This window comes from Thunnus albacares, chromosome 21, assembly GCF_914725855.1.
Source record: "Thunnus albacares chromosome 21, fThuAlb1.1, whole genome shotgun sequence".
Taxonomy (NCBI): domain Eukaryota; kingdom Metazoa; phylum Chordata; class Actinopteri; order Scombriformes; family Scombridae; genus Thunnus; species Thunnus albacares.
Window position 1 is genome coordinate 2,038,678 of NC_058126.1, and position 16,081 is coordinate 2,054,758.

At 42.0% G+C, this 16,081-nt stretch overlaps 2 protein-coding genes across 2 annotated transcripts in view; one reads left to right on the forward strand and one right to left on the reverse strand.

The window, feature by feature from the left end:
• Window positions 1–782: 782 nt before the first annotated feature.
• cavin4b (caveolae associated protein 4b) lies at window positions 783–9,090 on the forward strand. The gene is made up of 2 exons (XM_044339261.1): window positions 783–1,436; window positions 6,834–9,090. Exons 1-2 carry the CDS (start codon window positions 1,074–1,076, stop codon window positions 7,410–7,412), a joined length of 942 nt encoding a protein of 313 aa, XP_044195196.1. The 5' UTR covers window positions 783–1,073; the 3' UTR covers window positions 7,413–9,090.
• Window positions 9,091–9,097: 7 nt separating this feature from the next.
• dnah5l (dynein, axonemal, heavy chain 5 like) overlaps window positions 9,098–16,081 on the reverse strand; it is a 64,261-nt gene continuing 57,277 nt past the window's right edge. Inside the window, exons 82-92 of the mRNA XM_044339121.1 lie at window positions 15,685–15,902; window positions 15,354–15,409; window positions 14,439–14,560; window positions 14,005–14,155; window positions 12,798–12,997; window positions 12,428–12,616; window positions 11,608–11,740; window positions 10,402–10,610; window positions 10,090–10,311; window positions 9,714–9,988; window positions 9,098–9,476 (exon numbers count right to left, since the gene is read on the reverse strand). Of these exons, the coding sequence (XP_044195056.1) occupies window positions 9,755–9,988; window positions 10,090–10,311; window positions 10,402–10,610; window positions 11,608–11,740; window positions 12,428–12,616; window positions 12,798–12,997; window positions 14,005–14,155; window positions 14,439–14,560; window positions 15,354–15,409; window positions 15,685–15,902 (1,734 nt within the window). The 3' untranslated portion in view covers window positions 9,098–9,476; window positions 9,714–9,754. The remainder of the gene's footprint in view (window positions 9,477–9,713; window positions 9,989–10,089; window positions 10,312–10,401; window positions 10,611–11,607; window positions 11,741–12,427; window positions 12,617–12,797; window positions 12,998–14,004; window positions 14,156–14,438; window positions 14,561–15,353; window positions 15,410–15,684; window positions 15,903–16,081) is intronic.

Consider the following 16,081-nt stretch of genomic DNA (forward strand, 5'->3'; position numbering starts at 1 on the left):
TTGCTTTGACTGACAGTTGTCTCATCCCATCGCAGTGAGCTACTTGTCATCTCACCTCAGCTCCTTCTAGGATCCAACCCCCCCCACCCCAGATTTGGACTATCTGGCTCCAGTAACTAACAAAGATGGCAGCGATGGTGAGAGTTAGCATTAGGAATGCTTTTAGAAAACCTAGCTGTTCGTTTGGAGGCCTGTCGATGCCAAAAAAGACTCAACCTACAGGGAGGGATTAAGACTGAACAAGTGAAAAGGTGACGGTTGATAGATGGATGATGGAGGAATAGATGTGAGGGAGTTTCCATTCCCTTTAATACACTCATGTCCCAAAGAGGTGCAGGGAGTCACTTTACCCTCACTGTATTTTTAGCAGCAGAGAACACAGAGCAAGGCCGGGATCCATGTCACTCTTTATCTCTCATTAACACTCACATTCCAGTAATATCCTTTTCCATTTTTAAACTTTCTGATTGGTGGGAACTTGCTGAAGTCTGTGGGTAATCGAACATGACTTCTTAGATAAACTGACTTCCATTCAAGTTTTACTTTAACAGTCTCTTTACTCACTTTAAAATGTAGAGCTTCATTGTTAAATCATTGATTAAACATTGTTAAAACTCACTAACACCTCTTCCTCTCAACTCTCCCTCTGTGTTTTACCTTCTCACTCTTTTTAGCCTCACTATTCCCCCCTCCATCCATCCCTCACTCCTCTTAACTGCTGTCATCCCTCCCTCCCTCCCTCTCTGCCCCAGCAGGGTGGAGTCTATCAGTTGATCTGACCAGTTTCAGGGTCAACCTCCAGTTGTAGAGGAGTGATCCGGTCCTCCTGACCTCCTCTTGGCTCTCCTTCTCCTTCCAGAGGAGGCTTTGTTGTGTTCACCGATGCCGCAACCCTCACCTTTCTCTTTTTTGTGCCACTGATTTTTATTTTTTCTCCAAATTTCCAAGATTTCTTTTTACCAAAGATCTTGTCGGAGCTTGCCTCTCCTCTTTGTCCCTTCTTTTCACATTTGGATCACTGGGTTCTAACAGTCGATCAATCAGGCAACTAGCAAGTCAACCGACAATCAACTATGGCAGACAAACCAGGCTTGCCGACGGGTGGTGGAGATGACGCAGGAAGCATCATGGCATTGCTGGAGCGCGTGGCGGGCCTCATGGATAGTGTCCAGACCACACAGCAGCGCATGGAGGAGCGTCAGCTGGAGCTGGAGAACACAGTGAAGACCATCCAGTCCGACGTCGTCAAGCTGACCAGTGACCACGCCACCACCAGTTCTACCGTTGACCGGCTGCTGGAGAAGACGCGCAAGGTCAGCCGCCACATCAAGGACGTCAGGGTGCGAGTGGAGAACCAGAACATCCGGGTGAAGAAGGTGGAGGCCACCCAGGTCGACCTCTTGGCCAAGAACAAGTTCAGGGTGGTCATTTATCAGGTAAGACTCAGATGTTTGGTTACAAAGACACATTGTGCCACTGTTGAGTACTTTTTGGTGTCTTTTATTGAACCTTTGGGGTTCTGACCAACTGCCTCTTGGAAACTGAGTGCTTAAGTGATACTTCTTGTATCAGGACTGTAGACTGTTTATTCTTTTCTAGAAAGGTTGAAGAGAATCAGATTAAATGTACCTCTAATGCTTTTAGGATTTTGGGTCAGGATTTAAAGATGGTAAGCTGGTATGCTGCCTCGACAAAACAGAGGTATGCAAGGGTTGAAATTTTGAACCAGGTCTGAAACACTGAGACTCTGTGGAAAACCTACCTGAACCCAACATGCTTAAATTACTCCTACAAAAAAAAAGACTCAATACAAAGGGGGCCCGAGGACAGTCCTATCTGATCTAAAAAGAATCAAACGGTTAACCCGAATTGACCCTTCCCTACCTGATCCAATTGGACCAAATACAATTTTGATTCTGCCCAGCTCTGGCCATGGTTGGTTCTTGATCACTGGGAACAGAATCGAATCGTGAAGGCGTTTAACATTCACTCTCAGTGCATTTTGATTCTGTTTCTCACCATTTCTATGATGGAAGACAAACTAGAGAACTGAGGAGACTGAAAAGGTCAAGAGGCCAGTTGTCTGACAGAGGATGAGTGTGATAAAAGATTTCTGTCTACTAAATAGTTAAGGTAGAAAATTTCCAAAAGAAGCAAACTTGTTTTGATGTTTCAGCACCCAGATTTAGACCACTAAGAATGACACCACCGATACCGAAAGCCAAACAAAATCTACAATATATTCATGATATTCACTTGTGAGTTATGAGAAGACACTTGTGAACACTGAACAACATTCTCAAGGTTCTGTTGATTCACATCTCTGAGTTCTGAGTTTGTTGAGATGAACAAATTGCATTAGCTGCATGTATGTCTCAGTTCGTTCTAGAGGTTGAAATAGCAACAAGCACACGCACACCAGGCTTCGTTTTACTTCTTTGGCCTTCACTGTTAGCAGCTGCCAGCGCGATGGTGACCTGGTTATTTTAGCCCTGGATAAACGTCAGTATGCTGAAAGGTTACACCACAGATCTGGAACACATAGAGTTTTTTTCACACAGAAATAACAATTTGTGAATGATTATTTGGCTGCCATACTGTAGAAAACTAATCCACTAATCCTGACAAGGTGCAGCTGGAGACTGAGTGATGGTTTCATTAGGGAAAGTTGAGTGCAGCTACAGCTTTTCATTCCCTTTTTTCCCCTCTTTGATGTCCCTACCTTGGAGCAGTTATAAGATTTTTACCTTTCATTCCTGAGCTGGGTTAGGAACTGGTTCTTACATACCGGATATCTTCAACAAAACAAAGCAAAAAGTGGTCAAAGATGCCAATGAACTTTGTTGGTATTTACATGCCAAAATGATGCAATATTGATGCTTTCTTGTTTTTGCCTGTTTGTGAATTTTCTAAAAATGCTCATTTGTGCTCCATCACAAAAGGAGAAATAAACAAAATGAGACGAAATAAATTTTAGTAATAGCAAAAGTAAAGGAAAAATGTAATGTCAGAGTTGTCACAAATTTAGTCTTTATCCAACAAAACTGCTGAGACTGCAAACGACCAACAACTATTTTTGAATCTGAAGATGCATGCTGACTGCATGCATCTCACCGTGATATCATTAGAGTGCTAACATGCTAAATATCAGGACGTTCAATCTGCAAGAGTTGTCTGGTGAATGCACAAAAAAGATGAGGTGCTTGTCCTAGAAGGTGGCTGCACATTTAGCTCTAATGATTTTATCTGACATTTTGACCACACTTGGTCTTTCTAAGGGCGAGTTCTTGGACGAAACGGCTGTACAATGAAATCATTTCAGCTTAGTGTGCAGTCAGCTACTGTAATCTGGACTCTGTAAGGTACAGTGTCAGGTTGCAGGACTCTCAGTGAGGTACTGAACATGTTAATTGAACCTCAGAAAGACCATGTGATTGGCTGGCTGCAGCTGCTGGATGTCAGGCTGCATTGTGCACATGAAGTGTCATGTTCACGTCTCGTGGGATGGAAGGTAGAGACGGCTTATGTTTTGCGAGCGTTCACATCATCAAACAACTCAAGACACTTTTATGATGGTTGTATCCTATGCAGACATTTCTCTACATGATCTGCACATGGCAACTAGAATGTGGTTATGTTAGGGAAGGATTGTGTTTAGAGAAAATTTCTGGTCTGTGACTGGTGCAGAACTCTGGTCTCCTGCATTAATATCTGATGCACTAAATGACAAAGACCTCCACACCCTTACTCTCAATCCCTAAAGGACACATTTGGTCACACTACAAACCATTAATGATCTGGATATGAACCGCATCAAAGTCACTTGAATGAAATGTTATTAATGATTGATGCACTCACCAAATTCATAGTATTATTACGCTTTTGTAGTTTTTCAGAAATGGAAACCAAAAGAAGACACTTTTCGGAAATAGTCACTGAAGGTTTTTCCTCTCGTTTCTCTGTGGTGCTTTGAAAGAGTATATATATCACTCCCAGTTGTGGCCTTACACAAAATAGAAACCGACCATGAAATAATAACTTTTTAAAGATGTTATGTGTTTTTAAAAAGCCTCTGAACTTCTTTTTATCACAAAAAATGAATATTCAGTTAGCAGAGCTGCTGTGTGGTTTCTGTACTGTAAGTGACTGTGCCAGCTGAGCGCTGACCGACCAGGTTATTCTGAGTCTGAACCTCCACCATCTCCTAATATAGTTGTCTGCTCTCTCTCTCTCCCTTCCTCTCTCTCTGGATTAGCTAACAACAACCTCCTGGACGAACGTTATAAATCATTTCGTTAGCTGCTAACAGGCTGCGCTCGCTGTTTGATTTGTTCTGACACCGGGTTTTAGTTAGACTGGTGAAGGGAAATCCTCTCAGTTGAAGCTGAAGGGGTTCAGCACATAACTGTGATGTCATGGGGTCAAATGGGCTCATAACCTTTGACCCACCCACTTTGGACCACTCCTCCCTGCCCATACTTTAAAAGAGCAGAGATCCCTGCAAGCTGAGACCTTAACCTCTTGTGTTCTGTTACTTTCCTTCTTAACGTTGGATTAATTGGTGAGCTGCTGCTCTCTGACTGGCAATATTTAAATAAGTGACACCTTTTGTGACAACTTTGTAGTTTCATGCACTGAAATCAACAGAAAAACTCAAGTGACTGATAAACTTTTTAACTTTTTAATAGGACTGGGTATTAGACCTGTAATGTATGTGAGCACTGACTACTGAAACATGTCAAACACCGAATGTCGGCATCGCTGTTAGTCAGATGAAAAGATATCAATATTATCTGTGTGTTAGGTGCAGAGCTGGAGGTTCACAAAGACAGACTTTGACTAAGCTTTAAATTGAACTGCTCAGTTTCCTTCGCTGAGGCAGAAAATGACTGCCATCTCAAAGAACTCAACAGTTGCAAGAACATTTAATTGGGACAATTCAGCCACAAGTGTAACAATAGAAAAAACTTCCAGTAGCATACAATCTCAGCGCAGTGCAGACCTGCAGCAGAGCAGGGATGCTTCTTAATGTGGCAGGACTCAGTACTTCTGCCAACTTGTCAGTCACACTCGGAACAAAAATGACAATTTCCTATATATGCAATGGATTACTGCAGTCTCTAAAAACTTTTTCCCTTCTTTTTACTGACCCACATAATGCAAGAAAACCACAAATTAAGAGCCATGTTTTTCTCTTTTTTGTCCTCTAAAGAGAAAAACATGGCTCTGGTCAGAAGGTGTCAGTGATTGTTACCATGAAAACATGGCTGTTGCGTCGAATGGCTAACATTTGAAATAAGCCATATTTGTGAGACTGTCTAACTTGCATTGCCAAAAGCTACAGACAAGTATAAAATATCTAGGACTTGGTTAGCTTAGATTAGCATAAAGACTGGAAACGGGGAAACAGCTAGCCTGGCTCTGTCCAAAGTTCAAAAATACACCTATCAACACCTGAAAAGCTCAATAAATAATACGGTTTTAGTTTTGGTCTCCATACATACACTATGGTACCACACCTGACGCTCACATGCTGCAACTGTTCCTTGAGGCATAACAGCTGATGGATGCAGTAACGCCCTCTGAAGTCACAAACATCTTTTTACATTCCTGTTTGTTTACGGATTAATCAAACAAGATACAAACGTGTTAATTAATGATCTTTAGAGGTGCTAGTAGGTGTACTTTTGAACTTTACTTCCCTTTAAGCTTGTTTGCAGACTGCAGACTGTAATGCAATCTGTTAAAGCTTTGGAAATGTCAGCCTCTCTATCAGGTGTCATTTGGTGCCCATGATGCGTGTAATCAAAGATCCTGATGCTCCCATTTGCATGCTACAAACTAGTTAGCTAACTAGCGTTAATAAAGGTTCATTTTGCTTCATGGATTCCTTCATTTAGGACAGATACAAAAACCTAAAATTCACAGGATAGAAAATGAATGGTCAGTTTTCTTACATTTTCTTACTTTCCAGCTCAGGTTTGGTCCAAACTGGTGCCTGGGAGTTCTTGAGGAGGTTGTAGGAGGTCCCCAGTAAATTTATGGCTTTGCAAAGTCAGCTTTGTACATCTGTCCAGCTCACATTTCACTACAGACCAAAATGTAAAAGACTGTCTCTCTAAACTGCTGAACATCATTAACAACAATTTAATCAGGGTTTTAATAATCCTTTTTTTCTTCTTAAATATACAGAAATAGATTCTGATTGATAGTTTAGGACCACAAATAGCAAATATACCAGACTCTGTGACATATGATGTTGCTTTTCTTTTATAGGCTTTCACTAGTTTTGTTTACTTCTTGTAGAATTCTGGCTGCTGTTCACCAGTATTCACCATGAATGAGTCTCATTGTGGATCAGGGTCAACCTTCCCTGAGCGAATTACGTCTACAGGGATCTGGTTCAGTTTGCAGCTTCGGCCTCAGCATTTCTGCCCCATTTAATGTTGGGTGTAAACTGATATTACAGTTCCAGACTGAGGCATGCCGTGACGTACCCCGAAGCTGAAAGTGATCCAGCTTTGCTCCGTACGCTGCTGCTCGCTGATATGTTTAGCTTCCTGCAGCCGAGCCCTGAGCTGCAGAAACAGGTGCTGCAGTTTATTTATAGAGGCAGGATCAAGGCCTGCACGCTAAAGTCTGCATGACACACTTTAACCAGAACAGAAATAAACCTTACATCAACCATTCAAAGTTTGTCCATCTGAATGAGAAGAAAAAACAAATACAATTTTTTATATCTAAAGCATTGTGTTATTTTAAAGTTTGTCACAATCATTTAATCATGATGTTCCTCCTGGATTCTCATTCTGTTCTGTGTTCTCCTCCATCAGGGTGACCAGGAGGTGAAGGCCGTCGCGCCAGGCAATGAGCCAGCAGAACACAGCGGGGGCGGCGGCGCCGGCGCCAGAGCCGAGGTGGAACCGGACAAGTTCGAGCTCCCTCCAGAGTCGGACGAGGAGTACATGGTGGTGGAGGAGGCCGACTCCTCAGCAGCCAGCCGCATGAAGAAGACGGGCCTGACGCGCATCGAGAGCTTCAAAGCCACTTTCTCCAAGCAGAACATGAGCAAGACCCGCGAGAGCCTGGGCACTAAGGTCAACAAGTTTGGTGAGCGCATTGTGACGGCCGAGAGGCGCGAGAAGATCCGCCAGTCTGGCGAGAGGCTGAAGCACTCAGGCGAGAGGCTGAAGGAGACCATCACCAAGAGCGTCCCGGCCAAGCTCAACCTGAAGAAGGAGAGGACTGTGGCAGAGGGCCAGGAAGGAGCTGAGGGCGCCACGGAGGGAGCCGTGCCCGTCCCGCCTCCCAAGGGCCGCAAGGGCACCCCAGACGCCGCCAAGGCGGCTGCTGACGAGGGCAAGGCAGAGGAGTCAGAGGTGCCAATGTACGACATGAAGCAGCTATCGTAAAGCTTTAGACAGTGATGATCTGTGCCGTTTTCTATGGACTACTGAGACCACACAGAGCAAGTGAAGAAGAAGTTTTAGGGTCGCTGCCACCCAGCGGAGCTGCAAAAGTGCAAATGATGAAGGTTAACATTTGTTTGAACGTTGTTGAAGGAAGTGAGCAGAGAACAGGCCGGTTACAGATCCAATCTGACTGAACATCAAGATGACAACCAAAGATTCCTCAAATCATTGAGGCTATTTCATATGCAGTGTCTTCCTGGACATTTATTATCAAATCAGCAAAATATATGAAGTCTTTTTTTTTGTTTTGTGTTCAATAAACACTGACTTTGGAAAATAAATGAACAGTGTTCAGAACTTCTCCACAAAACTTTTCACATTATCACACCGCTGCTTGTTTTTGCATGTTGATGAGATAGACATGTTGGGTGATAAAGCTATAATGGGGTCATGGTAGGTTTGGTTCTGTAATACGGAGTTTTGCACTTGTGACATGATTAAGGTTAAAAGGTCAAAAAGTGGAGATCAACTTAAATAAACTTGACTCAACAGAGAGAATAGAGACAAATTTGTGTTTGGAGACAACTATGAGGGCAGAAGGTTGTTTGTACACGTTAAAGGACTTAATGGATCCAAAAAGTTTGGAATCATATCAGAGATATTGACACACAGACCAGAGACTCGAAGCAACAGGACAGGAAACTACCTGGACCTAAATAGACTGAATATACAGTAAGTTGGACCCGTGAAGACGTCTTGTTTGCTTTAGTAGAAGCAGCGAAAGAGATTAAACCTGAAAACCTGTGTTTAATAGAATAAGTGAGTAAATTACTGAGACATTAGTGAGCTGAGCTTTTTTAGATAAGTGGCTGTAAATAAAACCAAACGAGTATTTTAGAAATTCTTTACCTCACATATAATGATTTTAATTGATCAATAAATATCTAAATAATTTAAAATATGTATTGTATAAAGTTGTCAGTGTTACACATGGGGAATGCGAGGATTTTCAGAACATTTTGACTTGTTATACGAGAAAAAGCTCAGGTGTTACTAATAGCATTAACGATGACCTCAGCAAGCCAAAAAAAAAAAAAAGATTCAATAAATACATTTGAGGAAACTTCAGGGTCTGTAAAAAAAAAATTGAGTCATTTTACTTAAAGTGAAGTTTCTGAAATTAGTTCAGAAAAATAAATTGTCACAAATAACGTGATGGCGGCGTTGTGTATTTTTCTATATGGAAACCTTGACAACCAAAACCATATTTTTACAGTATTTGTTTGTGTTTGAGCTTTTGTTAGTGTGTGACTGCATGGCTGTAGTTTGTCAGTGATATTTCCTTAAAGCAGATTTATGTTTGTCATGTTAAAAGAATAAACGTTTACTTGATTTATTCTATAGCTGGAGCAAAGCTGCTGACTTCTTCATTAATTACGGACTAATTCGGTGTTTCAGATTTTATTTTATTCTATTTTTCACCGTCATGACAGTATTCATCTTGTAAAAAATATATGCAACTTATAGAAGTTAGTAGTAGTGATTTTCAACACTGATAATGTGTCACAAAGTTTTAATTGACTTTGGTTTTCTTCTCTGCTGAATCTCTGTTGATAATTCTGTGAATTCTCACTGATGCTGTTCTTCTAAGTTAACTTCAATAAAGAAACAAACAACAGACTGACTCACTTCACAAGCTGAGTTTGACTCTGAGGACAAACATCAGTTTTTATTGTTAAATCTTCACAGATCTCACAGTGTCGTAAACAGACACAAAGCAGAATCAGTGTTTAAATGTGTCTGGAGGAAAGCGACTCTTAACTTCTAAGTGATCTAATCAATCAGAAAGTTCATTGCCATGATACATTTGTTACATTTGTTTTACACCAATCTGAATAATTTGATTAATAACAGGTTTTTAATTTTAGTTAACTTAACAACAGTTTTTATCAGCAACCCATCATCATTATTAAGGATACTTTCCATTCTGCGTCCTCACTCCTCCGTCCTCCAGCCCTTAAATGCATCTTGTATGCACAAATCACCACGTCTTTCTATTACAAACTATTTAGAAAACACAGAAATGCAAACAGTGATGTGAAGATATGTGGCTCAAACCTCAGATTATTGAATTGCATCAAGTTTCAAGTCTCTGCCAGCTGATTTTCATAGAAATAAAATGAAACCAACGGCTGTCTGGAAGGAAGGAAATCAATCTAAAGATGAGGGATGGTTTGGAAAATGATCAGCAGGACTTTAAAATAAAATTAACAGCTAAAACCTTAAAAAAAATACACCTACTTGTTACTTTTTATGCTACTTGACCACAACAAGTCAGAGGATCATTTGCAGTCACAGAGCAGCGCGGCGCCTCGCAGCGTCCAGTGCTCCGCCGGCTGCACGCTCCTCAGCTGCAGCGAGAAGATGAAGTTCAGGTCGGTCCGCCGCGGTTTCTTATACACCGGACATGAATACAGGTTGATCGCCCCGCCGCCACCGGGCTGACGCTTACTGTCGGCCATGTTGGCTGAGCTGACAGCGTAGACGTGAACCACAGGGAGGGGAGTGAAGAGGACCTGAGAGGAGACAGCGGACAGGTTCATGGGAGTTTTGTATCATTTATTATTTTATTAGGTTTATAATCGTTTATTATTTTAATAAAACTGCACACACTGACCTTGGGCGGGGACTCAGTGATTTTGGCGCTGCGCCGGTCCCATCCTGCTCCATCCAGGAAGAGGCCATAGATGTAGACTCCGCCCATATCCTCTGGGGGTGGGGCCGACACATCTTCCCTCATCATCTTGGTAACGTCGTTGCTAAGGGTGACCGTATCCAAGGCCCAGCCCCTAGAGAGGTTGGAGCGTGTTGTCTCCTGACGCATGGCGGTCAAAAAGCCCTGCAGGGAAAACAACAGACTCACACACTCACTTCTAAAGATAAAATGCCAATAAACTAAATGAACGAAGGTGGCGTGGTGTGAACCGACCTGCGGGTTGAAGAAGCCCGTGAGCCAGAACTGGTTTGGCCGTCCAGTGCTGATCCAGCTGCTGAGCTGCTGGTTCCTCTCCAGCAGCTCGCTGAACCAGAAGCCCAGCGTGGCCGACGGCCAGCTGAGCCGCAGCCACAGGCGAGGGATCCGAGCATCAAACATGCAGTCGAGAGCGTCGCGCAGGTCCTCCGACATGATGATGGTGCCTGCAGCGTGTCAAATTATAATATTCATAATAATAACAATAACAACATTATTTATATCGCTCTGTTAAAAACAGAGTTGCAGAGTTTGTCTGTCAAATTGCAATTTGACAATTTGACAGACAAAACAAAAGCAGGATACTCAGGAAGCCAAACCGTAAGGCCAAACGCAAGACAAAATTAAGATTAATTTAAAGATGCAATACACGACATTCAGCCACTAGATGTCACACTATAGTACCAGCATCTTGACCAAAACAAATGTGTTCGTTGTGTCGTGTCCCTGAACCCACAGCTCACAAAACTCAGATCAAACTGTCAAACTAGGCAGAGCTGATCAAATACAGATCAAGATTCTGTTAGTGTACAACATATTTTTGTGTGATGTTTAGCTGTAATTTGGGATAAGTTTGTGACACGCCGCCGCCGTCTTGGAAACAGACACGGAGGACATGGAGGGACTCACATGCACTAACATTTACGTGCAGCTGAACCGGCTATCAAAACAAAGAACAGAGAAGCTCAGATTACAACACACACAGAGGGAGTGTGACTTCATTCTCTGCTCAGGTTGCCATTACTCTATTACTCTCTATTACGCTATATCTTTACATAGCAAATAGTTGTTTTCTGACGTCCAGAGAGGCTGAATGTCGTTTCTTGCACCTCTGAGGAGAAGTTAAGACAAGGCAGCAAAAGATGAAAGATAAAAAGACAGTAAAAAAACATCACATCACATGAAAGCAAGTCTATAAAGCCTCGACTTTGGAACGGCCAGAAAGGCCCCATGTGAGGATCTAAAGCTGCAAACTGGCTCATATGGGGCCAGTATATCTGTTATGTTTGGAGCCAGACCCAGATGTGCTTTAAAAATGATCAGTAAAATCTTAAAATCAATTCTGACTTGAACGGGGAGCCAATGGAGAGAAGCCAGGACTGGGGTGATGGGATGTCTAAATGTTGAAAATGTGTGTGTTCGTGTGTGTGTGTTGTGACTGACCGTCGATGGCCAGTTTGAGGTCGGTGAGCGTGCTCCGTACGCTGCTGATGACTCGCTGCATGCGGTCCACCTCTTGCCGGAGGAAGATGTTCATCGGCTGGAGTGGACCCATCTTCTGCAGCTGACCTTTGACCTTCAAAAAAAACACACTCAAGACTTACTCAGCATTTCTGCAGAGAATTACAGAGAATACATTTGTATTGTTTAATATCAAAGGAACATTGAATTTTGGGAAATATACTTATTTGCTTTCTGATGGAGAGTTAGATTAGAAAGTTGATACCACAAACATACCTGTGTACTAAATATGAAGCTACAGCTAGCAGCTGGTTAGCTTAGCTTAGCATAAAGACTAGAACCAGCTAGCCTGGCTCTGTCCAAAAGTAACAGAATCCACCTACCAGCACCTCTAAATAACTTGAATTAAACTTTTGTCTTATCTGATTGTAATAACAAAGTTAATTTACACATAGATGTGTAGTTCAATAATACTTTGGCAGGTACCTTTCTCTAGATATTCTCCCAGATGGTTGTTATTATAAAGGCTACAGCTCTAATAAACACATCATATCTTGTTAATTTAACTGTAAAAACGATACTTCACTGTTATACAGGCTGTGTTGGAAGATTCTTTGGCCAGGTACTTGGCAGCAGCTTAGAGCCAAGAAGCATTCCTGCTCATAACCGCCTGTAAAACTGCACTTTGGTTTTTATACAGATATATTTTTTGCTCCAAATTAGAAAGTAAACGATGCCCGTTTGGCTCAAACTGGCACTGTGCCGGTCTGGTGTTGGAGCCCATTCAGCACTAAACACACACCTCATGTGGCACGTAGTCAGGTGGTAGCTTCTCCAGCATCTCATTGGCTAGTCTCTGTACACTGGCCTCCCTGGTCTCTCCGGTCCCGCCCCCGCTGTCCTTCGGTTGGATGTTGATGATGGTGCTGAGCGTCTCAATGGCCAGATTGGTCTGGTAGGTGATGTCAGCGTTGGGGTGGAGCCCAAACACCTGCGAACAGGAAGACAAGGGTTAAATGATGAAGCTGCTGGACTGTTTTTCTGTGAGTTCTTCTGTGTTCTCATAACCTTCATGATGATGTGTTAAGTAAAAGGAGCATCACTGTGAACGTGTTGTTTCTGGTGCTCACAGACAGCCTTTAACCCTGTCGTGCTTCTGAGCATGCTCTGACCTCAGGTGAGTCGACCAGTGGCAGGGCCTCGATGTGCTGCAGGATGTCCTGGACGGTCTTGGCCTTGGTGGGGATGCTGTAGCCTTTATAGAAGAAGAACTTTTCACTGAAGGTGTTCTCGCTGAACCAGACACGAGTGAAGGTGTTCAGGAGGCGTTTGTCCAGGTCATCGGTCACCCGACCGCCATACTGGACCTCACCTGATTATGGACATGTAGAAAAAGAGTAATGTAATAAACTAATAATCTAATCTGAGCAATTCCACTGTGGAAGTTAGAAATTAAGTGTTGTGCTTCTTGGTTCACCCCGCCTGTCTTCATCTCTTGTAGTGTTGTATTTTTTTGTGCTGTGTCTTGTATTTTTGCTTATTATTGTGTTGTGTCTTGTAAATTTTCATGTCATATCTTGTTGTGTAGTGTCTTGGTGTGTCATAGCTTGTCGTGTTGTATTTGCTTGAGTTGTGTCTTGTTGTCATATCGTGTCATGTGTGTATCTTGTAACATTGTATCTTGTGTCATATCTTGTGTATTATCTTGTGTCGTATTTTGTTGTTTAGTGTCTTGTCAAGTGTTATCTTGTTGTGTAGTTTCTTGTAGTGTCGTATCTTGTCATGTCGTATCTTCTTGTCGTATCATTGTATGTACTGTCTTGTGTCGTATCTTGTTGTGTCGTGACTCGTTGTGACGTGTCTTGTGTTGTACCTTGTTGTGTTGTATCTTGTGTCATATCTTGTTGTGCAGTATCTTGTGTATTATCCTGCGTCGCGTCTTGTCGTGTCGCGTCTTGTGTCGTATCTTGTTGTGTCGTATCTTCTTGTCGTATCATTGTATGTACTGTCTTGTGTCGTACCTTGTTGTGTCGCGTCTTGTTGTGTCGTATCTTGTCAGTCTCATTTCTTGTCATGTTGCAATGTGCATCTTGTCCTATTGTGTTGTGTGCTGAATCTTTTATTGTTGTATCACAAATTTTGCTCATCTCAACCTTTGAAATATTACTTCATTTTGTCTGTAAAGTAATAAAAGATGTACAGACCAAGACCAGACCTACTGAGTGACTTCTGGCGTTTAAAATGTGGCTTTAGTGTAGGATTTGATGTTTAGGGTTTGAAGTTTCACTGCCTTAGTTAAATAATGGATGAAACTCAGTCTGGTTCAGGAGTTTCTCGCCTGGTAGAATAAAGAGCATGATAGATTTAAAGAAGTCTGACCCAGCATGTAGCGCAGGCAGCTCCAGTTCACTCCTCTCTTGGAGTCCAGGTCATCCAAGTGGTTCTGAACAAACTGCATACTGGAGGTGAAATCTGCCTGGTTGAACTCGTAGGGGATGTTCCAGCCGAGAGGACCGAACTTACGACGCTCCTGACGGGGTGACAGAGGAAGGAAAAAAGAAAGTATTATTTCCAAATCACATCCATCAGCTCTTACACTGATTGGTTTCCTTCCCGGCAGCTTTTCATTTCAGTTTATTTTTATGAAAATTATCATGCAGAGATGTGAAACTTGCAGTCATCAATACTTGAATCAGGTTTGTTTTTGGTGATGCAGGGACTGTAAAACTCTGAACAAGCAGTGACACCAGTCATTGTAAAAACAATGTAAATTTGGTCATTTGGTCGTTCATTGCATATAAACAGGCGGATACCTGTACAGTGGTGTGTAAGAAGGCCACAGCATACAGAAGAGGTTTCCACTGAAACAGGTTGCTGATCTCTAACTGATCCTGAGTGACGCCACTGAAAGTCCTCTTCAGACCAGCTTTCATCCCTGATGAAGGCAGATGACAGTGAAGAAAACCAAAGAAAATACTTTCTACTTTCTACATATTTATTATCTTATTTATCTTTTTTGGTTGTTATCTCTTTCTAGCCCCTACCTTCTTTAGCTTTATTATTTATCTACTTCCTTTTGCCTTGAATAGATTTTTATACACAGGCGCATGTGTAGATGAGCAGAGGCCAGTTTAAATGTACACACATAGATATGTGCACATATATATGGGTTTAAATAGGAATATACAGCTCTTGTTGTTTTGTGTTTTTTTAAATATATATAACTATCATTATTATTATTATTTTCTTTTATTCTTCTTTTCTATTCCCTTGGCTCTTAATATTAAAAACAGAACATGATGGAAAGCTGGCCATGACATAACATGTACAAAACATTTGTCCTAAATTAAATTAAATAAAAAAAGAGAAAGAAATAAAAGCAAAGAAACAACCAATGGATGTTGAAGATGGAAATTACTAAAGATAAAAAATGGGCAGAGTAAATGAATAAATTAATTAACATATCAATTAATCCATTAGCCATGATGAAACTAACCGTAAAGAGGACCAGAAGCCTAATATATCATAAAATATATCCAAGGCGCAAGAGGATAAAGTACGTAACATTTAATAAATTAGATAATAAATCAATCATGATGATAGAAGAATCAAAAAGCTGATTGAAAAGATTATCAGCTGAGGATGAACATAAAGGTGAAGAACTGGATTCACTGAACAAGACTAAATAAACAAACAATATAACTGGACTTCAGAAAGCAGTTTATTACCGAGAGGAGGTTCATTGGTGAACTTGATGGAGGACTGAAGGAAGTTGATGGGGAATCTGTAGAAACACAAACACAGTGAAATTACAGATGTAGACCTGCCAAGTCTGTAGACACACCTTCTGGTACAGACTGAAAAGACTTCACTTAAATGTGCTTCATCAGATCCAGCTAAAAACACACTTTGGTTGGTTTTTGGTTAGTTAAACTTATTTACTTACTTTACATTTTTAGCTGAAACCCCTCATCAGCATGTTTGTTCTGGTGTAATGAAAACAGCAGCCTCTAGGGGGAGCTAGCAGGTCACCGGACCTCGTCTTGCGTTATCAATTACCTGGGGTGAACGTCGGTCGTCAGCCACACCCTGAAGCCCTTATGGACGCTCTCTGGTGTTGCCATGGTGACTGTCTCCAGCAGCTCATCCAGGAAGTCCAGTCCCAGGTGGCAGTTCTGCAGGAGGAGCCAGCCGCCGTCCGTCATGCTGTTGGCCAATAGCCTGCGAGCGTGAACCTCCTGGCCCTGACCCATGGAGATGGGACGGCACGGCGCCCCCTGCAGGCAGAGGACAGGTCTCTGCTGTTCATCCATCCATTTTCAATCTACTCATCCATCACATCATCTGTCCATCTTTTTTTGCCCTATTTATATCCTACTAAACTTCTACAAATCCATCAATCTATTAACTGTTCTCTCTTCTATTCTTTCCTTTATTCATCCATCCTTTCTTTAGC

Excerpts from the sequence above, each read along its gene's own strand:
- cavin4b (XM_044339261.1), top strand. The coding sequence starts at position 1,074 with ATGGCAGACAAACCAGGCTTGCCGACGGGTGGTGGAGATGACGCAGGA. Across the intron at positions 1,437-6,833 it reads TCAGGGTGGTCATTTATCAG|GGTGACCAGGAGGTGAAGGC; the intron begins GTAAGACTCAGA and ends CTCCTCCATCAG.